At 36.8% G+C, this 27,005-nt stretch overlaps 1 protein-coding gene across 7 annotated transcripts in view; it reads left to right on the forward strand.

The window, feature by feature from the left end:
- SNTG1 (syntrophin gamma 1) overlaps positions 1–27,005 on the forward strand; it is a 479,377-nt gene that overhangs the window by 439,314 nt on the left and 13,058 nt on the right. For all 7 annotated transcript variants that reach the window (XM_060286992.1, XM_060286996.1, XM_060286991.1 and 4 more), the window contains 3 exons: positions 1,030–1,182; positions 5,686–5,778; positions 17,106–17,216. In XM_060286992.1, coding sequence (XP_060142975.1) covers positions 1,030–1,182; positions 5,686–5,778; positions 17,106–17,216 — 357 coding nt within the window. The remainder of the gene's footprint in view (positions 1–1,029; positions 1,183–5,685; positions 5,779–17,105; positions 17,217–27,005) is intronic.

Below are 27,005 nucleotides of genomic sequence, written 5' to 3' on the forward strand. Positions count from 1 at the left end.
AAAATAGTTACTCTGGCAGGTATTCAGTGACATTTTACTAGAAAAGTAATTTTAATATCTTGATATCTGCCATAGCTATAAAAATGGAAATACTAACATTCATGTATATTACCTTCACCTACTTTTCCTGTATTTCTATATAGCACAAAAAAGTCAAAGTTACGTAATTATTGAGTTAATATAATTTAAAATGCAAGCTATTTTTCCACATTGGTCATATTGGCTGAATAAGACATGAATATCCTTTTCATTCTGTGACGTATGGAATCAGGTTTATAGTATTCTGAGTCATTGCCCCAACTTTCTCTTTTACAATTTTTCCTCAATTCCTAGCTGCATTCTTTCTACCTTTTAACATCTCTGAAGTTGCTACACATACAGATGTGTGAACACATTAGCTGAAAACTTCTAGTAAGACCAAGAAATGGCCACGTCAGAGTCTTCTTGACTTAATGAAATACAGTTACATAAGTAAGGTAAATGTGTATTTTTTTAAAAGCAATAAAATTTCTGAGACCTGTTAGACACAGTTTTTTCATATCTCATGTAGAAGAATATTCCTATGATAGTTTAAGGGTTATAGAAATCAACTCAATATAAGAGACCATGCTTATGAAGCTCTTTAAATTTGCAAATACATTAATAAGTATTGCTTAATTTCATCATCTTCACAACTCTGTAAGGAAAAAGAGAAATTGTGTGTTATCCATCTGTACAGTAAGGAATTGAATCTCAAGCATTCAATGCTTTGGTAGTTACCTTGCTAGTAAGAGATGAAGCCAGAAATCCTAATTTCTATCTTATGGACATGCCTCAGTGTCAATTCAAAGAAGAAGTGTTTCCGTTATAGACTTTGAGGCCTGGAAATTGTCTGCTGTGACCACTTGAATGAAGAATTAGTGCTGTCATAGAGTGTAATCTTTGTCACTGCAGCATCCCCGCCACCCACTGGTCAGCACTGATCCAGGTGTGGCCCTGTCAGAGTAGAACTGATGTGTGCCAGCCTGTGTAACTCCAGATTTTCATCAGGACAGCGACCTGCTGGACCGGCGGAAACACTGCTTCACCGTGCAGTCCGAATCTGGGGAGGACCTCTACTTCTCCGTGGAATTAGACTCTGACCTCGCCCAGTGGGAAAGAGCCTTCCAAACAGCAACATTTCTGGAAGTGGAACGGATACAGGTGAGAGTCTGTGGAATCGCAGGACCTGTGACCCCCAAAGATGCATGACCACTCCCCTAGAATTCTAATATAAATTCAAAGGAGCATAAAAATGCAGTTCTGTGAGTCCTGACCTTCTCAAATGTTCAATAAGTAGCCATTGTTATTAAATGAAGTGCAACACGGCTCTGAAAAACGTTTTAATTTTCCTACAACTTGATCTTTCTAGGCTATTTCCTACCACTCATCAAAAACATATTTCTAACTTTAATTAGAATCTGCTCTACCTTAAATCTAAAGTAGAAAATGCTCTTATTTTAATTAATCGTTTACAAAGCCATTTCCTGGTCTCCAGTCACAGCCACCTAATTTCCAGCCTGAACGACTTCATTCACTCACAAGGCTCTTTCTTGCTAGAAAGCCTTCTCTTCATCTCTACCCTTCAGAACGACAGGGAATTTGAAGCTTTTCTCAGAGGTCCCATCATCCAGGACAATTTTGCTAACCCCCAGTCAGCCCTGCCCTTTGCCCCCATTGCCCCTTCCACGTGAGTCCTGTTCAAACTCGCCCCTGCCGAACAGTCTCTTAATCCGTTTCCTTAGGTGTCCCCATGCTGTGCTTGTGTTGGAGTGATGAGTGCTGGTCATCCCCGCACTGAGTTGTGGGTTTCCAGGGATTCTTTTATTCCTCTACCGACTGAAGTATAGTGCATTTTGTACATCATGAGTAATCGGCAGAAGTTTGTTAAACTTTATCTCTTAACTGTGAAGTTATATCTAGACCAAATGTCATAAACCTGTAGCCTGTACAACTCACAGGACCGTGGACGGGAACAGGCTCTGCAGCTGACCCCTAACTGACCCTTAACAGAGACCAAGGGCAAAACTGAACAGTTGTGATGCACTTGAGTCATAGAGCCGGGACCTAAATAGACACACGGACACAATTTTGAAAACAAGTGTATGATGATGACAGTACAGCATTATTATCCCGGGATTCCTGCCTGCAACGGGGGACTTGGATGCATAGTTGTTCAGTTATGTTGAACTGATATGTGACATGTATTAATTTCTTTCTTCTGACTACAAATTTCTATATTCAACCCATCAGGTCACACCAGTATGACATAACAATCAGGGGAAGGGAACAGGAGAAGGCTTGTTTTCACTTTTTTCATTGCTTAATTGACATTTTCTCATATTCTGCTGATCTGCATTACCTAAAAATGTTAAAGTAACTGAGAAATGTTGTTTCAACAATTTAGCTGTATAGAACCTCAATTCAGTAAATAGATATTTTAATATCAAAGTAGAAAGATGAAAAATACCTTAACTATTATTTTATTCCAAGTATCAACACTTAAGACCATTTTAAAGCATTGTATAAAGTTGTACAGGAGTTGACGTTTTTGTTATTTATTTTGATAGTTTTGGATTTTCCTAATTATCATTTCCCTAGAATATCACACTTCACTTGGAAACAAAGACATGGTGATTTCTACCTGCTGGTTTCAATTTAAAATTTCATTTTAAGTCTCCTGATGTTTAGAAGTGAGATAGAGATAAAATTATATTGTTTCACTGTATTTTACTATTTTTTAAAATCTGGACCTCACATTCTCTAAACGTCCTGAGCAATGCATTTCTTTGTACTAGCACCTTACGTATTCACAATACAAATTTGAGATGCATATGGTAAGTGAAGAGAAAAATATTTAATGTCTTTTTAGCTTTTGGTTGTTTTATAGATTTTATAATTTCCCCTTGTTTACTCTACCAGAAATCAGTAATCAACGACTGAACACTGTGGTTCTGTTATTTTCAAAATTCAAAGATGTGAATATATTTACATGAAGAAGTTTGTGGTTTACTTCTATGTTCCTAATATTTCCACTTCCACTAAAGGTGGTAAAAAAATAAAGAGAGGACATACTCCTATGGTGAAACAGGCATAAAAGTAGGAAATTAATAAACTAATACAATAAAAATTAATAAATTAATCTATTTTTATTTTGAAATTAGTTTTCATTAACAGGACTGCACCCTAACATTTTCTAGCTTCTAATCTATTCCTTTATCTATTTAAATATTTTCTGATCTCTAATGTACTTAATATTGATATAAATATATATGTATTTAAAGGATAATTCACTGAAAGCAGGTGTTTCTAATCATCCTACATTGTCATTTCAATTAACACCTTAAAATCTAGCCATACTTCCCAGGGTGACAGTAGAAAATGTAATGAACATTGAAACAGAAATATGACAATTTGCATGAATTACATCTTACATTCACCTAGAGTTAAGTACCAGAGTTAAGCCTAATTAATTTACTGTATTTTTAGTACCTTTATTTGTCCAATTTCTGAACAATTTTCCCAGAGTAAGTGAATAATACTGGTAAGGGACATATAATTGTTTTTTACACTAATTCAATATGAATTAATACAACCCTTTTAAAATAAGACTTTCTGTGAAGAAGTGGGTCCCATTCAAAACTTGATTTATTTTAATGTTATTATTTCAGACTCTTTCATTTTGCTTTATCCAGCTATAGACAGTTAGCTGTCATCCAAAAGGGCATGTAAAAAATCATTTTACGTTTGATGTATCTTCAAATATTGTGTAATAATATATAAAATTGTGCAAAATAATATATAATAATTATATATAATTGTGCAAAAATCTTTCAAAGTGTTTCTAGCTTGAAATTCCCTAAAAAGGACAATTTTTTTGCTTTTTTCTAACTATAATTCAATTTTATTATAAAATAAATATAGAAATTAAACAATAAACATTTCAATGTTAAAACATACAAATATACTCATTACATATGTTTATTAAGACTATAAATCATAGAATAAAACTTCAGTGGATCTCAAGTTATATCGTATCTGTTTCGATTTAATGATTATTGAAACAATGTAATTTAATTCATAATTCTGTTCTTAATGAGATAAATTGTAGTGTTCCATACTGAAGGTGTTTCCACCTGACATGTATTTTTTAAATAATGTCACTTGAAAATAGCAAGCAATTATGTCTCAACTGGAGAAAATGAGATGGCCTTGGCTATTCCTTAAGTTGATAGTAGTTTTAATAAAGTGGTAATGGGTGGGCGCAAGCACGGAAGGTAAGGTGTCCATGTGTTAAATAAAATTACACCCACAAATAAACTTACAAGGCCCATTAAGTTTGCTTTCTAATCTGCTTTTTTGAAAAACTTAACTCCAAATGAATAATCTGGCCTGGTTATAACTTTCCAATGCAGATTGGGCTTAAACACATGAATATAGCTTTTTGGTGGAGTCAACGTGATGCATTTAGCCATCGTTAGTCAGAATGAGATTCACTTAATGTACATTTATACACAGTATTATAAACACAAATATGACGTAAGGATTGGTATCGAACATTTGCTTGAGATAGGTTTCTCTCTTTCTCCCTCTCCCTCCCTCTCTCTCCCCTTTGTGAATTACAAATGTTTTTCTTGGGACTTCCCTGGCGGTCCAGTGGTTAAGACTTCACTCTCCAATGCAGGGGGTGTGGGTTCGATCTCTTGTTGGGGAGCTAAGATCCCACATGCCTCTTGGCCAAAACAACAGAACATAAAACAGAAGCAATATTGTAACAAATTCAATAAAGACTTTAAAAATGGTCCACATCAAAAAAGTCTTTAAAAAAAAGGTGTTTTTCTTGATTTGAATATCCCACTCCAGTTTGCAATTAAGTGCAAATAAAACTGGCCTATGGACATAAAAATGCATTGTTTCATATAAGCCCCAAGTGTGTATTTCTCATCTGTTATTCTTGTATTCCAGCATCTATATTTTACTAGTTTTCCCAAACTATTTATATAAGTAAAAGTGTAGTTTAATCTGATCTCAGTGCGAGCGATCATTAATTATTGATTTCGAAGAATCAATAGGCTTACACAAATAATAAGGGTAAATGCCTTTAGGACATAACTTGCACCACACTGATGAACATGTAGAGACTCTTAAGGTCAAGACATTTCTTCTATTTCTTGCTCTGATTATTAAATCTGTTTGTGTGCCTGAGAGCTCTCTTTTTAAGAATATCAATGAAATTGATATGCCAAGAATTTAAGTCATACCTTAATCTTTAATAATTCACTTTTAGCTTAATAAAAATGCAGTGATATTTAGCTACAGAATATAACAACTTAACATAATCTTGCCTACACCTAAAAATGTGTGTACAGTTTTATTGCCAGGATAGGGAAGGGCATCAGTGTGACACAAGGTAAAGACAAGGTCACCAGGGCAGGATTGGAAACTCAGCCCTGCATCCCCCGGGCCGGTCAACAACCACTCAGCCTGTGTTTTGTTGACGTTAGGATGTTGACAACACCAGGTTCCTTATACAGTTATTGCTGAAATAAAGTTAGCTGGTGTATGAGGAACTTATCACAGCGGTTGTGACACAGTCTGATATATGTGGACTATTAACCCTGACATTGGGTCAGTCACATGAAAGTAACAGTGTTTTGTTCCGCCCAGTGCAAGACCTATGCGTGTGTGCTGGAAAGTCATCTGATGGGGCTCACGATCGACTTCAGCATGGGCTTCATCTGCTTTGACGCTGCGACCAAGGTACTGTGCGTGGTCAGCTCGAGGGTGCGCGGCCTGGGTCCTAATCAAGGACGACTGGAATTGCTTCCAGCTCCTGTCAGCACTCTGACTGGTTATCAGGTGTTGGATTTAAGGTCCTCGTTTTTATTAATAGGAGATAAATTATGCCTTAATATGTTTATAGAAAAACAAGAGATCGAATTTTCATAAAACAAATGTGTTGCCAGAAAACATTATAACTATAAAAAGTGTATATATATGTACGATATAGACATATATGTCTATATATTATATATATTCTCTCTTACTAAAAGTATGGCCTCATAATGAAGGGAAATTTTCTTCTCTCAAAACAACTTTTTAAAAGTGTTCCTTTATTATTTTTCTGTGTCAACATCTCCAATATCAAAATGAGGAAACGTCTTTTTTAGTTGTGTAGGTAATATGTTAGAATTATAGGATGGGGGAATTTCAGGGTTTGGAGGCCCCAAGCCAGGGAGGGTCACCTTGTGAACACTTGACTGTACTGTCTGATTGGGCACCTTAGTCTTCATAATCCATTCACGTCTTTAAGTGGACATTAATTTTTACAGTGCTTCAAGGTAAAATTTGAAAGGAAATTAATATGGCGTATATTCACACTTTTCATTTTTGAGAGTCTCTTCTGTGGCTTGGATAAGTTGAAGGACACTGATTTTGAGGATCTTCGATCTACTGTTTTTGCCAAGGACATATGACCTTCGTGTACACACACAGTTCACAATATGTTTAATTTGACTTTTTCTAAAATGCATTTATATAGTTACAACATAATCATAATATAAATTCCATGGGTTAAACTTCCTTTTTGATTTACGTTTTTTATTCAATAATATTTCAACTCTTTCCTATCAAAGGTAGTTGTTAAAAATCCAGAAGGAAAATTCGAGAATATAAGAATGAACATTTTCTTGATGCACCTCCTACAAGAGTAGCACTCAGCACACATGTCTTTCCCTCCAGTCCTCCTGGGTCTCTGCTTCGTAGAGGTCCCTGTTCTCACGGCGCCTGGTGGAGGGGATGGACACAAAAGGGCTCATCTGAGGTTTGCTGGTTCTTAGCAAAGGGAGTTGTTCGGGGTGGAAGCGTGTAACGAGGGGAAGAGCGCCGGGCGGTACTCAGAGGAAGCTGCCTTCTCCTCGGAATCCGCAGTCACGGTCCGCTGACCAGGCAGGAGGTGACAGCGCTGGCAGGACCCGCGGGGCCACGTTCAGAGTGAAGCAGGCAGCACCGGATAGCAGGGGCCTTGGCCTTCGTGGCCGATGCGGCCCCCGCGCTGCTGGGTGGCACAGTGACAGCGCCTCCCTGCCTTAGAGCAGTAAGTGCTTACTCCTCCCATGGCTGGTTCCCTCAACCATCCCCCACCTGGCTCTGCTCCCCTTACCCCTGATTCCTGTGGAGCCAGGAGGTCAGCCCAGAATGTCCTTTTCTTGCCGGTGACACAGGCAGGACAGAGCAAGCCTTACCTGCAGTCCTTCTTCATGTGCCCCTGCTGCTAGGACACCTACAGGCTCCCACTGGTCACAGCAGGTCACATGGCTGAGGCCACACCAAGTCAGAGGGCAGAGCGCCCGGCCCACGGTGGCAGAGCACAGATCTGGGGTGATGAACCCAGGGCTGACACGCCACAGTGCCGAGGGCCACCAAAGCCGCCAGGACCTGATGGCAGAAGCATGATGCCGTCTGTGATGGCCTTGGCGCCTTGGGGAGGATGCTTCGGAGGGGAGAAGAGTGGAGGGGGGGCGGGGAGGTTATTGGGCGTGTGGCTTAGACCTGGGAGCTTGCAGAGCTGTAGGGACCTGAGTAACAAGGAGGACGAGGTGCCCTTAGCAGGGCTTGCAGAGAAGGGCGGAGCCTCTGACCCGGGCAGCTCTGGGGAATTATTCTCCTGAAAGTAGCCACAGAGGCGTCATTGGGTAGCTACTCTGTTTAAGGACCGGACTCACTTTTCTAATACTGTGTGTCTCGCAGTAGTTCAGTGACTTTTCTAAGTTTCTTGGAAAACCCATTCCAGTGGCGTGTGCTCTAGCACAGGACCCAGATATTATAAACAGACAACGTGTGTCGCGGCCTTCAATGCCCGGGTGCATTTCTGGCAGCTGGTCTCCGCACCGTGCAGCCTCAGGACGGCCACTCCCCCGGGACACTTCTTGGTCTGGAACACAAACAAATTTCTGGCAGGCAGGTGTCAGCAGGTAACCGAGATAGAAAATTATTCCACGTTCACTGGGTGAACAGAATTTAGGCTCCACTGGGACCCCCGACATGGGACCCGTCCTCTGCAGACCACTCAGGCCCTGGACGTACAGGGGCCCTCACCCACCTTGAGTGACTCAGACTCTCCTCTTCAACCGCTTTTTAACCAAATCAGGATGATTTGACACAGAAAGACCATGCATCCCAAGGTAATTTGTTATATGTTGCTAATTTAATGAACATAATAGTTTTCAAGTGATGCCTTTTACATGTGAGTCAATTTCTAGAAAAATAGATTTCTTTGAATTGGGGAGTTTTTTCTTATACTTAGGGGGAAAAGGAAAATGATTGACTCACAGTAATAAAGTTCATAATTAAATGTTAGATATCAAATAGTCAAAGTGAAGAATTGGCACTGCTTCAAAAATAAAATGTGCAGGAACTTATGGTTAATTTAGCAGTTATTTCATAAACTGCTTCATCTCTGTAGTGGAGCAGCCTTCAGACAACCTGGAGGAGAATAGAGCAGTGATGGCTTATTATGCTGTACAGGTATATTGACTTAGATGTAGCTATCCCAGTAAACTCATTTCCTTTTCTCTCTAGAGCTGTTACTCTCCACTGAGCTGGCAAAGATGTGTGCATATGTTAAAAAGAAATCGCTAGAAAAGAGCTGATTTCTGTAGAGAATCGATAATATGAGTTATCAGTGTGGCTGAATTTTATCACGTTGCCAGAAAGAAGCAACAACAATAAACAAAACAAACACAAAACCCTAAGGATCCCAGAAATTTATACGAGAAAAACCAAATTTTCTGCCCGTCTTTGTTACACAGACAGCGTGTAAAGTTTCTCAAAATGAAATTAGTATGTTACGAATAACAAAGAGCACACCACATCCAGCAGCGTGTGGAAACATGTTAGTACCTCTTTTTCCACATGTATTTCGGTTATTCTATATCTTTACATAGATATGATTACAAGAAGTACTCTGTACCATCAACCCACCAGGTTGATGGGTTTAAGCTATTACAAAATAACACACAAGGTCTGCATTTTAGAAACACTTTTCTTCTGTTTTCTTTTTCTTTCCTGTTTGAGAGATTCCAAATAAATTGTCAAAGTGAACATCTGTATACCCCTCTGTGAATGTTCCATATATTCGATGAAAATATTTATACATATAGACATATCGTATAGAGATAGTGTAGAGTCCATTTGGGGGGAATAAATTTAAATGAAATACGTTTGATCAGGATGAAATATGTTTGATCAGGAAGTTTCATCCAGTCTTTAGGCCCCTGGCCTGAGGATGGTAAGTTTTGGTTCTGTTAACTGGAGCTCAGACGCACGCCTGGATCCCTCAGGCTGCATCCTGAACACGTCTCAGCACAGGGTCCGCCCCGGAGCTGGTCGTCTTCCTGATTCTGACTTCTCTGCGTTCCTCTCTCCGTTATCAGAAGGAATCTGAATTGTGTTCTATACCCGGCCTCTTCCTCAACAGCTGCCCTTGAGTAAATCTGGAAGGTTCACTCTAACCGAAGTAGGGCAACCCCTTCTCATCTGGTTACGGCAGCATCGGCCAAACCTGCTTCTCGATGTAAATATTTATTGCACACACTCCTACGTATCGTCTATGTGCAGACACGAGGAACACAGAAAAGGGTACACTCCCTTCTCTCAAGATGTCCACAGTCTAGTGAAAGAGACACATCTGGAACTGGGGGCTTTCAGGAAGTCTGGGAGAAGCCAAAGCGTTACAAAGACATAGATACCTGCCCTGCTGTCCCTGTTCCCAGCCACTGCCCGATTAATGATGCTTCTAAAATGTAAACTCAGCCATGTCATCAGTCTCCCTTGTTACATTACTTTAGTGGCTTCCTACTGCCTTTGTGACATCTGTCAACACAGGATAGAAGCCCCTCAGGGTTCTGGTCTCTGTCCGGATTTGGCATCATCTCCTGTGTCTCCCAGCTTTTGAGGATCCAGCCGTACCCCATGCTTTTCCACATGACACTTCCACAGCTTGCATTCACCTTGAGAGCAGATCTGCCTCCAGAAAGCCTTCCCTCGCAGACTCAGGGGAGGCCTAGACACCCCCTGGCGCAGCACTGATCATCACGCGTCACAGCTGAGATTGCTGGAGACGTTGCCCTAATGCAGACTCAAGCGCCGTCAAGGACACAGAATCAGTTTAAGGACTAGTGAGGCATGTGCTGACGAATATGATGTTGCCAAGGAAACACGCGAGAGCCGCGAGCTTTCATCTAATTCTGTTTTCTTTTCATATTGCTATTTTTCTCCCTTTATTCATCATTTCCATTCACATTTATAAGATTTACAAAATTACTGTACAGTTGATGTACTAGTTTTAGTAAAAATGTAATTTATAAAGTTCAAAAACATAGTCAATTAGGATACATTTGACATGAATGAAGAACAAATGAGAAGGATAAAGATGTGTAAAGAAAAATATTCTTAAAGAAAAGGTTTGTCATGGTTTTCTACTAAATATGACTCCTAACCCACCCACAGAGAAAAAGGAAGGAAGAGGACGCGCTTACGGGACACTGGCATTCTAACATGTGTTGTTAATTCATTTCAGTGGGGAGGGGAGGGTGGAAGGCAGCAGAGGGAGTGTGTACCTGGGCTGCTCGCAAAGTCGAAGGGGGAGGCAAAGCAGAAAGAGGGCTTTGAGGGAAGATTTGATTTTCTGGTTAACCAAGAGACCCATCAAGACACTCTGCAGCAGAAAAAGAAAGAGCATGTTTGTGGTTATTGCTGGGCAAACGTTAGTTAACTGTCAAATACCAGGTGATTGGTGTTACAGGGAGATAAAAAAAGATTCTGCCTCCAAAGCAATTGTGTTGTAATTTTTAACGTGTTCTGTGTAATAAGTTGTAATCCATATAGATTGTGCTTTCTGGTATGTTTGCCCCCTATGTTGCAAAATAGCCTTAGATTCCTCAGAAGATATATGACACAGAGCTTAAATTACCTTCATATGTAGACGTTATTTCATTTTTTGGAAGAGGAATTTTTCTGTGGGGCGAGAGAAATTAGGCTCTGCCCACAGTGAACCGATAAAGAGATGGATAAATGTATTAGAGGTTTTTTGGGTTTATTATTATTATTATTCTACTCCAGAGTTTTTCGTGTTTTATTTTATTTTATTTTTGGCTGTGTTGGGTCTTCGTGGCTGCACGCGGGCTTTCTCTAGTTGCGGCGAGCGGGGGCTACTCTTCGTTGCGGTGCGCGGGCTTCTCATTGCGGTGGCTTCTCTTGTTGCAGAGCACGGGCTCTAGGCACACGGGCTCAGTTGTTGTGGCTCGCGGGCTCTAGAGCGCAGGCTCAGTAGTTGTAGCGCACGGGCTTAGTTGCTCCGCGGCATGTGGGATCTTCCCGGACCAGGGCTCGAACCCATGTCCCCTGCATTGGCAGGCAGATTTTTTTTGTTTGTTTGTTTAAACATCTTTATTGGAGTATAATTGCTTTACAATGGTATGTTAGTTTCAGCTTCACAACAAAATGAATCAGTTGTATATATACATATGTTCCCATATCTCTTCCCGCTTGCGTCTCCCTCCCTCCCACCCTCCCTATCCCACCCCTCCAGGCGGTCACAAAGCACCGAGCTGATCTCCCTGTGCTATGCGGCTGCTTCCCACTAGCTATCTACCTTACGTTTGGTAGTGTATATATGTCCATGCCTCTTTATCGCTTTGTCACCGTTTACCCTTCCCCCTCCCCATAGCCTCAAGCCATAAAAAGAGACGAAATTGAGCTATTTGTAATGAGGTGGATAGACCTAGAGTCTGTCATACAGAGTGAAGTAAGTCAGAAAGAGAGAGACAAATACCGTATGCTAACACATATATATGGAATTTAAGAAAAAAAAAATGTCATGAAAAACCTAGGGGTGAAACAGGAATAAAGACACAGACTTACTAGAGAATGGGCAGGCAGATTCTTAACCACTGCACCACCAGGGAAGCCCTAGAGATTGGTTTGCCTATTTTTGTTCGGCATGTAAGTTTTTCATCTCATTTGCGCAGCTTCATTTTCCATTTATAGACATACAATTGATGAATTATATTTTTGAATAGTCTGCAACTAAGCAACACTTGATATCATACAAACACTTGATTCATTTGCTAACCTGAGTCCCTCAGTTGCAGCCCACTCTGCCACCCGTCTCTGGGGGATTACAGCCGGCTCGGAAAGTCTCTGTGGTAAATGTCGAAAATATGGAGGAAGAGAAAGCTTTTTCTTTTCCCTTCCCACTGAAGTTCTCTAGATCACTGGCATTTCTAAACTTTAAGCCAATTCTAACCATGAATCTTAAACAAATGGATAGCTTATGGGACACTTTTTACTTGGAGAGAGAGAGTGAAAGAAGCTTATAATAGCAACAGCATTGTAAAGAAGAAGCAATGATGACTCAGAACAGACTATGCTTGAGAAGATCAGCAAATTACTTTCCTGAGTTTCGTGTCTTGTACCAAATGGGGCTCTGAGTCTGTCCTCTATTCTAAGGATCTTTCAGGCTATTTGCAATGGAAGTTCAATTATAATCATGCTCAATCAATGGGTCTTTGATGTTTGGTTAGGCAAATAATTGTAGAAAACCAAAGAAGCAGGTTGGGCTAAAAGAAAAATAGGAACCATGGAGCATGGCCGACTTGGGTTTGATTCCCGCTTAATAGTTGTGAAATACTATGAATGTACGTGATGTTTCCTTAATTGCATCCTCTGGAAAATGGCAGTACCCTAGCTATTGCAGGGATTAGTGGGAGGATGTGAAAGGGTCTAGACCAGCGTTACACTCACTGTAAGAAAGATGACATTCCACTGAAGGACAGCAGTGGACCCATGGAACGCTTCACAGGCCCTGAGTGAAGTCCACGTGGTCGCCCATAAATGACTCAAGGTCAGGAATGAGGGATGGATTCCATGCTACGTGCCTCATGATTTTCACATGAACATTCTGCTTGATAATATTTGAGCATTTCATCTTCCATCATAAGTGGAGTAATCACTGTTTGTAAGCATAGTTTATAAAGATTTCTCACTGGTTTAAGAATGATGACCTTAAATTATAAAACCCAATTGGCATTGAATCCAAAGATTTCAGCGTTATCTATTTGCCTGCATTATTTTCTTTTATTTTCTCCAAAATTGTTAGAGCCTGCAGTAATTTAAAGAAAGCATATGTATTGTGAAGAGTAGTTCAGAGGCAAATGATCCTTTTGCAGAATTTTCTTTTGTAGTCTTTAATTGTGAGAGCGCTTTGGGTGATAACCTTTTACTGTATATTTTCCTATTACCCACCATGTTTCTTAGCCATCTTCAGTGACTTTTTTACAACTATTGAAAATGCTGGGACTTATTGTGTTCTCCACACGTACGGCATCTTTGCTTGCATGTTTTAGTCACTTAAAAATATTTAAAGACATCTTCAAAATGCCAGGTACATTTTAAATTTATCATTTCATATAGTCATTCAGGCAGGATGTTGAGTTGAACACTGTTTCTGACTGTTACAAATAAACAAAAAAAAGTTTTAATAAATACCATTAGTAAGGTATTTTGGCTCCATTATTACTAAAATCCATTAAATAGTTTATTTTATAGGGAAACTTTTTTTTATAATTTCTTGAAATCTATTCCATGGGAAAAGCTAGCTGAACAAAGTTAAATGAGTTTCTTTTTCTAAGGAAATGAGAATGTGGCCTGTGACCATTTATTCTGAAGACTGGGTAGAATTCTAGATTTCAGAAATACTCAGAAATGTTTTCGTACATTTGCTATCAGTTTTTTATTTGTTTGTTTTCTTTCTTTCCCTCCTTTTGGACTTGCTCTCCATCAAGTTCAACAAATTAAGATTACCACTGGTTGCAGGAATTTTCCAATCCAAAACCAAGGCCCCTTGGTTAAAGTTATGTAGAGAGGGCAGAGACCCCTGGGCTTGCAAAGTTCAGGAGATATTATGGACTATTTGCATACATCATATCCCTTCTGTTGGAAATTTCACAGCACTTTATAAGTTCTCACGTTAGTATATGTTTTCTGACGTATTCACCCAAATCAATGCAAGTACACTTTAGCTGCATACGTTTCTTAATTTAGGAAAATACTGATATTACCATAACACTGTGCTCTACCAACAGTACAAATTCACATTATTGTTGCAATAACAAATAACATATCCAATGCTGAAGTTTTTAACTGAATTTATGGTAGCATTCAGAGTAATAGATATTTCAATTTTGACATAATGAAATTTCTGAAGTTTTACTTTGATTCCAAAAATTGAATGGAAAAGAAGTTAAAGTTAACTGATTTTCTAATTGAAAGATTGATAGACAAATGACACCATTTAATCGTGGAGTTCTTCTGCTAATAGAGACAAATCAATATCAGTAGCTTCATTTTGATACATGAACAAGAAAACTTGAAGTCCTAAATTTGATTTAGAAAGGGAGTCATCTGATCTACATAAAAATTTATGCTTAAAGGATATTTTAAATGTACTTATCTAAATATATTACAACAACGTTATGGCAACAGAAACAGAATGGTCTAAGAACAGTGGTGTCCACTCATCTTTTTCAGTGTTGACATTCTTAACATAGTTGCCATAATGTTTATCAGAATCTTAAAAACAAAATACAGGTATAAAGACTAGGATTTCCAAAGGTTCTTGAATTAAGCCAATTTTTATACCTGTGTAACTTTTACTGATTATATTTTCAGATTCAGATTCCTCCAGATTGGTCTTAATGATTTCATGGCATGTTAAGTCACACAGTTTACCTAGAAGGTTCTAAGTCTTACTAGTTTACTGAGTTACCTCTTAACTGACCAATCTTTCAGCCCATCATTAGATTCATTAACTACTTTATTCATTTTTGGCGTGATCTACTCACAGCCGAGGATCCATGCTCCATATTCCAAAAAGTCTGCAGGCTTCCTTCCCGTATCTGCCTCATCCGCATTCTTAATATTGTTACTCTTTATTTAAAATAATGAGCTTTAACAGCTGTTAAAGTCTGGCCTTTGGAAAGGTCAGCTAGTTGAAATAGCAAATTCCTGGTTTACTTTTATGACTACATATGAAATATTATTTCAAGTTATAATTTGAGAATTTGCAACCTTTACTTTTACAGTTAATCCAAGCTAGACATAAAGTTTCTTGTCCAAAACCACATGGTAGGTTAATGTCAGGACCTGAGCCGTGTATGATAATGTTTCTGGCAGACGTTCCCCTGCAGCCTTCTACAAGCTCCTTTATTTTAACACACTTACCTGCTTTCCTGTTCTTATGTCCCCCTTAAAGTCATATTATTACATTTTCCATGTAAATACATGACTCTTATGGGCATTATTTTAATGCAAATTGTTCAGAGTTTTCATTTTTTTATATTTATTAATAATAAGGTGTTTAACACTTTACTTTATTTTTCATATATTGTATTTCCTTACAGTGAATTTTTTGAAAGGGAATGTCTGGATCACATAACATCCACATTTTTAAGGCTTTAATATATATTATAATTATTGCCCTAAAGAATTTCACACAGTTGCCAGGAATTTTATACAAATATTTCAAGGTAAACTTGCTAGCTTTAGTTATTTTAATTTTCAGTGATCTTTGCTAATTTAACGTTTGGAAAAAGCGAAGTCATTGTAATATTATCACACTCTTCTTTTTTTCTAGTGAGATTGAACATGCTCTCGTATTTATTAGAAATAGTAATGGTTTTTCCATTTTCTTCAATGACGTTTCTCTGTAGTACTGTCTTTTTATTTATTAGGTTGTTAGGATTTTCCTGATACTTTACCGTATTTCCTGCTATACTGCCACTGTTTGCTGTTGTTTTTCTTTCACCCTAACCCTAATTGTACATATGAATATATAATTTCTTATTAAATCTAGAACTAAATCTAGAACTCCCTCTTTACAAAAGTTACTAAATACTCACTTACCTACTACCGTGTAGTTCTGGATTGTTTAAATTATTTCACTTTTTAAAACATAAAGGATTTTATTTAGAGGAAGTTGTGAGATAAAGGATATAACTCTTCTATTTTTCTTCCAGAAAGTTAATTGCCCCAGATAATTTTATTGCTAAAAGATGCTTTATAGTAATAGACCTCAGGCAAACATTTAAGAGGATTTGTAATGACTGGATATTGCTTCTGTATAGATTGTGTAGCCTCATAGTAAGAACAAAAGAAAAGACATCTACTTTATACAGAGACTAACATCTTCAGAAAACTGACGGTGTCTTTTTATCTTAATATATAATAAAATGCTTAATATATAAGAGCATAAGTGTTTGGTGAATAAATAAATGAGCAGTATTCTGTATAACTTCATTATGCCTCATTATTATATGTTACTGAGAATTTCCTCGTCCTTATTTTTAAGGACTTTATGATGTTGCTATTTTATTATCCTTTTAAAAGTGTAAACTTTTTAAATTAGCATGTAGATTTCATACTGTCCAAACCTGCTGCTGCCACATTGGAAGATGGCTTTTAGCCACATGATCTTCTAGACCGAGGCCCCGCGGATGGATGGGGCTGGTCCCATGAGATGTTCGTGCTGGTATGTCTCATGAGGGCACCATGGAAGTTTCCGTTGTGATCGGTTACTCAGACTGACCTTTCATCTTGACAAAGACACGGGTTATTAGTTTGAGCTTCAAGAGAAAGTTCTACAGAATTATCAGTTGAAAATCACCTTATCACTTCTATGGATGAAAAAAAAGAAATGGAAAGTAGGTGTTTTTACTGATTCACTGGCATGGACTTAGGCTTTAAGTGAGTTTGTTTCTATTTCATGATAATGTAAAACCAGATATGCAAACTGACTTATTCATATATATGTTTAAAATGACAATTTCATGGGAACCAAAGTTATTTCAGGAAATTAAAGGATATATTGAATACTAAGCCTTTGATAAGTATATTTTCATTTACTTTTTAATACTGGAATATAGGACTAAATCAATATGATTACCTTTAACCAGTTAAAGAACAATTTCTTGGTTTGAATATAGCTATGAGTTGCACTGACTCGCCTATGTTTTTTTTTTCCCCTTTAGGCAGTACTTTGGAGGTACAAGTTTTCTCAGCTTAAAGGTTCTTCGGATGACGGCAAGAGCAAAATCAAATTTTTGTTTCAGAATCCAGATACTAAACAGATTGAAGCAAAGGTAAACTGAAACTCATCACAAAGACCACCTCTAGCTACATTAATGCCATTAAGAAAGAAAGGGGAGAAACTTTAGGAAACCCAAAAGTGCGAAAACACACGTTCTCTGTTTTTACCTTGGAATATACTGCATGGCCAAAAGAATAAATTCACTTAAAGATTTTAATGGCAAGTTTTCACTGAAACGCATACCTTAAAATAAATTACACACAACAAGTTGCATTTCTTAGTTTTAATTCCCTACGAACTGTATTTGTGTCACACTAAAATAATATTCCGGGAACTAAAACAGTCACCTTCTTGATGGTTTCACATCCTAAATAATAATTTAAAATATTCTGACTCTAGTTTATCATTTTTGATTCCCTCTTCAGATATGAACACAAATCCCCAAAGAAAAATATTTTTTTAATCAATTTATGTTTTCCCCATGTTATTCTATGTTAAATAAAATGAATAAATGAATGATTTTTTTGCTTTGCTCCATGCAAATTTTCAGTATTCTGAAATTTATTAACTATGTTGTTTTAACTCATCAGAAAGATTCACTACTTTTGTGCTTATGAATGTATATTTGTAAATATTCAAAATCTGAGTGATTTCCTTTACCCTTCTGTGAAATTCACAGCAACAGTCTTTGGGTTAGAATGAGTTATAAATATATTATTTCAGTGGGGAAGAAAGAATAAATAATGAATACCAAAGTGAAAAATCAATTCTATGGAAATGAAAACAGAGACATAAATTTCAACTCTGGATTAAAATCACCGTAATTCTGTTACGTTCCTGTATGTGTTAAATCCAGGGGGAGTCTTGGCCTGCCGTTCAGAGCCTTCCCAGGACCGAGCCCACCTGACTCTCCCGTCCACGTCTCTTGCGGCCCTGCTCTGTGTCCAGACCAGAGGCCCTCATTCTCCCTTTACCAAGACGATGCCTTTCTGGCCTTATACATCTGCTCATGCTTTTGTCTGGATTTTTCTCCTTAGTCCCCTCAGCTCTTGATCTGAATCTCTCTACGAATACCCACCCCTGCCTTATGTTTGCCTCTGACTCCTCCTGGGCTGCAGGCTGCTTAAGGGGGGCTGTGCAGGCAGCTCCTTTCTGCTGACTCCTGTCCTCCTGCGTTTCTTTAAAGCTTCCCTGTTCCAAGTGGTCTTGCCTTATATTTGTCTCGCATCAGTGTGGACAGAGGCCTGGGTAACTTCACCCGCTCCGTCCATTTGCTTGTCTCCTCATTCTCACATCTACACCCCATCACAGCCCGTCCCTAAGCGCAGGCCTTTCTGTGGGGCTACAGCACCTCTGCGTTCCCCTCCGGCTGCCATGGGTGGATCGTTACTCTGTGCCACTTACACCGCTCTTTAAACTGGTTCTTAGTGTTACTATGAACAGTGCATTACTGTTGTCCAAAAGTCTGTATCTTTAGCTTTTGGTGGATTTCCCAATCTTTCACACACAGGACACATCCTAATACGGGTGAATGGTGTTAATGTTGTCAGTTCTATACTCTTCTGGCGAACGTGGAGTGTCAGCCACTAGCTGATACGTTTGATTTGATAAGTTCCTTCTCTTCTGATACTTTCAGTGTGCTAACAAATTCTTAGTTGACAACATGAAGCAAAAAAGATAAATGCAGTGAAATGACTGCTAACTGTAGTATTTAGGCTTCAGTTTAATGTGGTGTATATTATACATGCACCTAATTATACTTCCTTAACTTTTCTAGTCATTAGCTGTCTGCCAGCTTCTAAATACTACTTTTTCTGTTTATAATGTTTTAAGCAATATTTCATAAATTCATTTAATAAGAAATAGTTTCAGAAGATATTTATTGAATGTTTTTCTTGAATTTAGAGGCAGTGATTTTTTTTTTTAACATCTTTATTGGAGTATAGTTGCTTTACAATGTTGTGTTAGTTTCTGCCGTATAACAAAGTGAATCAGCTATATGTATACATATATCAAGGCAGTGATTTTTAAATAGTGAAAAGAGCAGTCTTAAAACCAGTGGGGGAATCTGACCATTGGTGAGTTGCCAAACTTCTTTAAAGTCGCCATCTCCTTCTATAAAATGAGAGAGAGTAACACCTCCATGGGTAACACTGAAAGCACCAAATTAAATATGGAGACTGTTTAACAAGTGACACTCGCCAGTCAGAACAGTGGCCAGCTCTATAGAATTGTTTAGCCGTACTGGTGTGTATCACCTCGGCAAATATCATAGAAATTATATTAGATTAAAACTAGTACAATTGCTAACTATGCTATAACCTTATAACCGCAATTTGTGAGCAGTAGTCAAAAGGACCGTCACAGGAGGAAAGCAAGGAGAATGCCAGCTTTGTGTATCGCATCACAGGACTCATGGGACCATCTATCGTAAGCATGGCTTATGGTTGAAATTGATGTCATTTGAGAATTCAACGTTTTCTCTGTTTAGGGCAGCACTTTTTTTTTTAATGAGAGAGTAGGTAACATGATATAGTGGAAAGAAAATTAGGATCAGGTAACCTTGAGTAAAAAAAAAAAAAATCTCATATTTGCTATTTCCTGGCTATATTCCCAGGGGCAATTCATCACCAAATTATGACTGCTACCTTGCAGGGAAAGTGTAGGGAATAAATACCCCTGGTACCTGACATATGGAAGACACTCGATAAATCACTGATGAATGATTTCATCTTTAAAGAATGTAGCATAACAACTAAGGAAGTATTAAAAAAAAAAAGCAGTATTATTATTAGGAGAGAAGTTAGTAAAGGTGATTACCTAACATATATAGACTGTTCGTCCTTCCCACATTTAAGAAATTCAAGTTTATAACCATACCCCAAATTTGTGTCATTTTTCACATGCTTTGGACAGTTTCTGTGTTTTGTTCATTTCTATTAATTTTTATAATTTTAATGTGGGAAATTTGGCCTGTGTCCCCCTCTCCAAGTCAGGCACACGAGCTTCTCCTGTATATTTATAATATAATTCCTCTTAATTTATGTACGTTGTAACATTGGTGTCCATTCTGTGTGGTCATTGTTCACTAGCCTGCCTCCTTCACTAGATCAAGAACTTTGAAGCACAAGGAGTGTGTCTTGCAACATATAATCCTTAGGCTCAACCTGATGCTTGCCTGGGATCAGGCAAGTAATAACTGTCTGTGTTTCACTTCATTTAATATTTCCTGGTACATTATTGAGTCACTCTCCCCAGTCTCTTTGTCATTTAGGCAAACAAAATTAGGTAGTCATAATCTGAATGGATGGAGGTTGGAAGATAGGAAGAAATATTTGGACTTTACTTTGTGTAGCAGTGTGCTGAATCGTTTATTCTGATTAACTATTATTTCCTTTCGTTCATTTTTTAAAATCTTGGTTTTATTTATACTCTCCTGCAACATAAATAAAATGCTGTAGAAATATTTATTTTAAAACATGTTAGAAAAATGTCTTCTGGGAAAAGTAAACACAGTTACCAAGGCCAAACCTAAAGGCCATATGGATGTAAAAGTGTTTGTGAACTCTTCCAACTCACAGGAAGTTATAAAACTAGAAGATGTTCTCTGTACCCTTCATCCAGTTTCCCCGAGTGGGTAAACCTCATGTAACTATGGTATAATATAAAAAGCAGGGATTTTAACATTGACACAATATGTGTATATTTCACATCAGTTATAGCATGTGTAAATTTGTGCGCCCATATCCACAATCAAATACACAACCATCTTCCTCATGCTGCCCTTTATACACACCCCTCACTCCCCCCATTCTTAGTTCCTAGAAGCCACTAATCTGTTTTTCATTTCTATAATTTTGTCATTTTGAGAATATTGTATAGATTAAACGTACACTATGTGGAATTCTGAGATTGACTTTTTTCACTGAGCATAATGCCCTATGTAGGCATATTGATCGTTTGTCCCTGTTTATTGCTAAGTAGTATTCCATGATGTGGAATATGGAATATGGACCTCGTTTTGTTTAACCATTTATCTGTTGAGGGACATTTGACTGCAGTGTTTAGTTATTGCTGCTATGAATAATAGCATACCCGCTTCTATGTAGACATGACATTTCATTTCTCTGGGATAAATGCCCAGGAGGGCAGTTACTCAGTCATATGGAAAATGTTTATTTAGTTTTAAGGAAAATGCCAAACTGCTTTTCAAAGTAGTGGTGACATTTTACATTCCCACCAGCAATGTATGAGAAACCCAGTCTCTCTACATCCTCACCAGCATTTGAAATGGTCACTACTTTTTATTTTAGCAGTTCTCATCATAGGCTTAATTTGCATTTCCCTAAAGGGTAGCAACGATGAATAACATATTACATGACTATTTTCTCTCTATATATGTTCCCTTTGATGAAATGTCTTTTCCCGTTTTTTGCCTATTTTTGAATTGTATTTTGTGATTTGTTTGACTTAGAGTTTTATGAGTTATTATGTATTTTGTATATGAGGATTTGTTAGACGTGTTGTTTGCAAATATTTTCTTTCATTTTGTAATTTATCTTTCATCTTTTTAACAGGGTATCTTGCAGAAAAATTTAAAAAAATTTTACAAACCCAATTTATCAGCTCTTTCTCTTAAAAATTATAATTTTGGTGTCATGTCAAAAATTCTTCAGCACGTCACAGGTGCCAAAGGTTTTCTCCTATGCTATTTTCAAAATGTCTTATAAGCTTTCCATTTACAGTTAAATATATGGCACGTCTGAGTTCATTTTTCTTCTGTAAGTTGTGGGGCTTAGCTGACCTCTGTTTTGCCTGTGGTTATCCAGTTACAACAGCATCGTTTGTTGCAAAGACCATTCTTCTTCTATTGAATTATTTTAGCAGCTTCGTTGAAAATTACTTGGTTCTACCTCTGTGGTGCTGCTTCTTGCATCTATCTCTTTGCCAGTATTATACGTTCTTGGATAGAGTAGCTATATAATAATCCTTGAAATGGACGATTCTGTCCACTTTACTGTTATTTTTCAGAATGCGTTAGCTGTTCTAGTTGCTTTGTATTTCCACAGACATTTTACAATTACCTTCTCTATATCTATGAATAATGTCACTGCCCCTTCGGTAGGGATGGCATAATCTATATATCAATTTCAGGAGAATTGACGTCTTTACTATGTTGATTTCTTAAAGCAATGAAAACAGAATATTTTTCTATTTTTTGCCCTTTTGATTTATTTCTTCAGTATTGTGTAGTTTTCATCATACAAATCCTATGCATGTTTTGTTAGATTGGCATTTAGGTAAATCATTTCTTCTTTTTTTGAGGGAATGTAAATGATATTTTGAAATTTTATTTTTCAACTATTAATGCTACTATGTAGCAATATAATTAATGTTTATATATTTACATTGCATCCTAAATCCTGTATATATGTATGTATATATGTGTATATATATATATATATATACACACAGACACACACATGTATATATATATATATATATATATATATATATATGCACTTAGTTCTAGGTCTTTTGTTTCTATTTTCGATTTTTTTAATTCTTTGCATTTATTTACACAGATTATTAAGCAAATCAGGAGAGATATGTTCCTTTTTTCAGATCCGTATCACATTACGATCTTTTTCTTGCCTATTTTGCTGCCTACAAATTTAAATACCATATTGAATACCAGTGATGAGTGCAGACATTCTTCATTTCTTCCTTATTTTAGGGGAAAGTCATTTAGCTTTTCACCATTAAGTATGATGTTAAATTTAGAGGTCTAATAGAAATTTTTTTCTCAGGTTGAGTTAGGTCCCCTCTATATCCATTTTTCTGAAAGTTTTTACCATGAATGGGTATCAATTAATACGACAATGTCAACTTTCTTGCTTAGCTTGTTAATGTAGTGGTTTATGTTCATTGATTTCCAAATACTGACCCTGTCTTACATTTCAGGAATAAACTGTACTTAGTGATGTGCAATTTTTATATATATTGCTGAATTTTATTTCTCAAAATTTTAAGGATTTTTGCTTTTACATCTATGAGAGATTTGGTCTGTAGGTTCTTTTGTTGTTGTTTTTTGCTTATTTTATTTTGCTTTGTTTGGTACTGTCTTTGCCTGGTATTGGTATTGGGACAAACTGTCTTTATAAAATGAGTTGAAAATATTCCTCCTCTTTTACTTTCTGGAAGATACCGTGTACTATTTTTGTTGATTCTTTTTTTTTAACATCTTTATTGGAGTATAATTGCTTTACAATGATGTGTTAGTTTCTGCTTTATAACAAAGTGAATCAGTTATACATATGCATATATCCTTATATCTCTTCCTTCTTGCATATCCCTCCCTCCCACCCTCCCTATCCCACCCCTCTAGATGATCACAAAGCACCGAGCTGATCTCCCTGTGCTATGCGGCTGCTTCCCACTAGCTATTTATTTCACATTTGGTAGTGTATATATGTCCATGCCACTCTCTCACTTCCTCCCAGCTTACCCTTCCCCCTCCCTGTGTCCTCAAGTCCATTCTCTAGTAGGTCTGTGTCTTTATTCCTATCTTGCCCCTAGTTCTTCATGACCTTTTTTTTTTTTTCTTAGATTCCATATATATGTGTTAGCATACAGTATTTCTTTTTCTCTTTCTGACTTACTTCACTCTGTATGACAGACTCTAGGTCCATTCACCTCACTACAAATAACTCAATTTCATTTCTTTTTATGGCTGAGTAATATTCTATTGTATATATGTGCCACATCTTCTTTATCCATTCCTCTGTTGATGGACGCTTAGGTTGCTTCCATGTCCTGGCTATTGTAAATAGAGCTGCAATGAACATTGTGGTACATGACTCTTTTTGAATTATGGTTTTCTCAAGGTATATGCCCAGTAGTGGGATTGCTGGGTCGTATGGTAGTTCTATTTTTAGTGTCTTAAAGAACCTCCATACTGTTCTCCACAGTGGCTGTAGTAATTTACATTCCCACCAACAGTGCAAGAGGGTTCCCTTTTCTCCACACCCTCTCCAGCATTTATTGTTTCTAGATTTTTTGATGATGGCCATTCTGACCGGTGTGAGATATCTCTTTGTAGTTTTGATTTGCATTTCTCTAATTATTAATGATGTTGAGCATTCTTTCATGTGTTTGTTGGCGATCTGTATATCTTCTTTGGAGAAATATCTAACTCAGAATGGATTAAAGACTTAAATATAAGGCCAGACACTATCAAACTCTTAGAGGAAAACATAGGCAGAACACTCTATGACATAAATCACAGCAAGATCCTTTTTGACCCACCTCCTAGGGAAATGGAAGTAAAACCAAAAATAAACAAATGGGACCTAATGAAACTTAAAAGCTTTTGCACAGCAAAGGAAACCATAAACAAGACCAAAAGACAACCCTCAGAATGGGAGAAAATATTTGCAAATGAAGCAACTGACAAAGGATTAATCTCCAAAATTTACAAGCAGCTCATGCAGCTCAATATCAAAAAAACAAACAACCCAATCCAAAACTGGGCAGAAGACCTAAATAGACATTTCTGCAAAGAAGATATACAGATTGTTGATTCTTTACTTAAGGTTTAGTAGAACTCTCTAGTGGAACCATCTGGGCCAGGAGATTTCATTTTGGGGATTTTTAAAAATTAAGAATTTAACTTACTTAGTAAATAGCTATTCAAATGATCTATTCTTATCAGATGACTTGTGGTAATTTTTACTTTCCAAGGTCTTCATTAATTTTATCTAAGTTGTCAAATTTGTGTGTGTGGACTTTTCCATAGTATTTCCTTATTGTCACTTTGAAGTCTGCAGATTCTGTTATGACACCCCTGAGTCATTCCTGATACTAGTAATTGATGCCTTCTCTCTCTTTTTCTGTTAGGCTTGCTAGAGACTATTCAAAGAACCAGGATTACTTTCTCATTTATTTTCTCCGTTGAGTTCTGTGATCAGTTTAATGAATTCTGCTCTTATCTTTCTTATTTACTTCTTTTTGGTTGCTTTGGATTTTTATTGCTCTTCTGTTTCTGATTTCACACGGTGGGATTTTTAAATTGTTAACTTGAAACTTCCTTGTTTCTAACATAAATATTTAATTCTATAATTTCCTTCTTAGTACTGCATTCACTGCATTCCACAAATTTTGATATATTGTATTTCTGTTTTCATTCAATTCAATGTGTTTTTAATTTCCCTCAAGGCTTCCTCTTTGACAGGTGGATTTTCTTTTTAGAAGTGTGATGTCTATGTTCTAAGTATCTGGGGATTTTTGTTATATTTATAGAATTGATTACTAGTCTGATACAGTTAGAGAACATACTCCATATGATTTCACTTTTTTTTTCTTTTTCTTACAGTCCAAGATATGACCTTATCTCAGATACTATACTTGTATAAGACAAAATAGACTTTAAAACAAAAATTTTCCAAATAGAGAGAAGAGCATTATATAATGAAAAAAAGGGTCAATTCAACAAAAAGTTACAATGATTGTAAATATATATGCATCCAACATCAGAGCACCTAATATATAAAAATATTGACAGATCTGAAGGGAAAAATTGACAGAAACACAGCAATAGTAGGAGACTTCAATATCCCACTTTCAGTAAATCTAAGAGTTGTAGTTTTTTTAAAAGAAAAACAAAATTTAAAAACTCTTAGATAAAGAAAAAAGAGATATACTCAAATAAATAAATTCAGAAATGAAAGAGGAGACATTACAATGGATAACACAGAAATAAAAAAGGATACACCAACAAATTGGATAACCGGGAAGAAACTGATAAATTCCTAGAGACATAAAAACTAAATACTGAATCAAGAAGAAATAGAAAGTCTGAACAGAATAATAACAAACAAGGATTACAAATAGTAAGCCAAACTTTCCAAAAAGAAAAGCCCAGGACCAAAATGCTGCATAGGTCAACTCTAAAAAACATTCAAATAAGAGTTAATACCAAACTTTCTTAAACCCTTCTAAAATATATAAAACACTCCTAAAATGAAGTTATGAAGCCAGCATCACCCTGATTCCAAATCCAGACAAGGACAGCATTAGAAAAGAAAACTACAGGCCAGTATCCCTGATGAACACTGATAGAAAACTCCTTGATGAAATATTAGCAAGTCAAATTTGAAACATATTAAAAGAATTATGTAACATATCCAACTGGAATTTATGCCCAGGATATAAGTATGGTTCAACATATAAAAATCAATCAATGTGATACACCACATTAACAGAATAAAAGATAAAAAAAAATATTTCAATAAATGCAGAAAAGCATTTGATAAAATTCAACATCCTTTCATGATAAGAAGTCTCAACAAAATAGGTACAGAAGAAACATCCCTCAACACAATAAGGCTATATTTGAAAAACCCACAACTAATATCATATTCAATAGGGAAAAACTGAAACTGTTTCTTCTAAGATCTGGAACAAGGCAAGGATGCCCACTCATGTCACTACTATTCAACATAGTATTGAAAGTGCTAGCCAGAGCAATTCGGCAAGAAAAGGAAATAAAAGGCATCCAAATTGGAAAGAAAGAAGTAAAATTATTTCTGTTTGCAGATGACATTATCATATATATATATTAAAAAAACCTAAAGACACCATAAAAATTGTTATAACTAATAAACAAATTTTACAAAGTCATAGGATACAAAATTGACATATAAAAGTCAGTGGCATCACTATGCACTAACAAGGAACTATCTGAAAGGGAAGTTAAGAAAACGATCCCATGCACAATAGCAACAAAAAAGAATAAATTACTTAGGAATTAACTTTAAAAGGTGAAAGACTTGTACAATGA

This window comes from Globicephala melas, chromosome 17, assembly GCF_963455315.2.
Source record: "Globicephala melas chromosome 17, mGloMel1.2, whole genome shotgun sequence".
NCBI classification, from domain to species: domain Eukaryota; kingdom Metazoa; phylum Chordata; class Mammalia; order Artiodactyla; family Delphinidae; genus Globicephala; species Globicephala melas.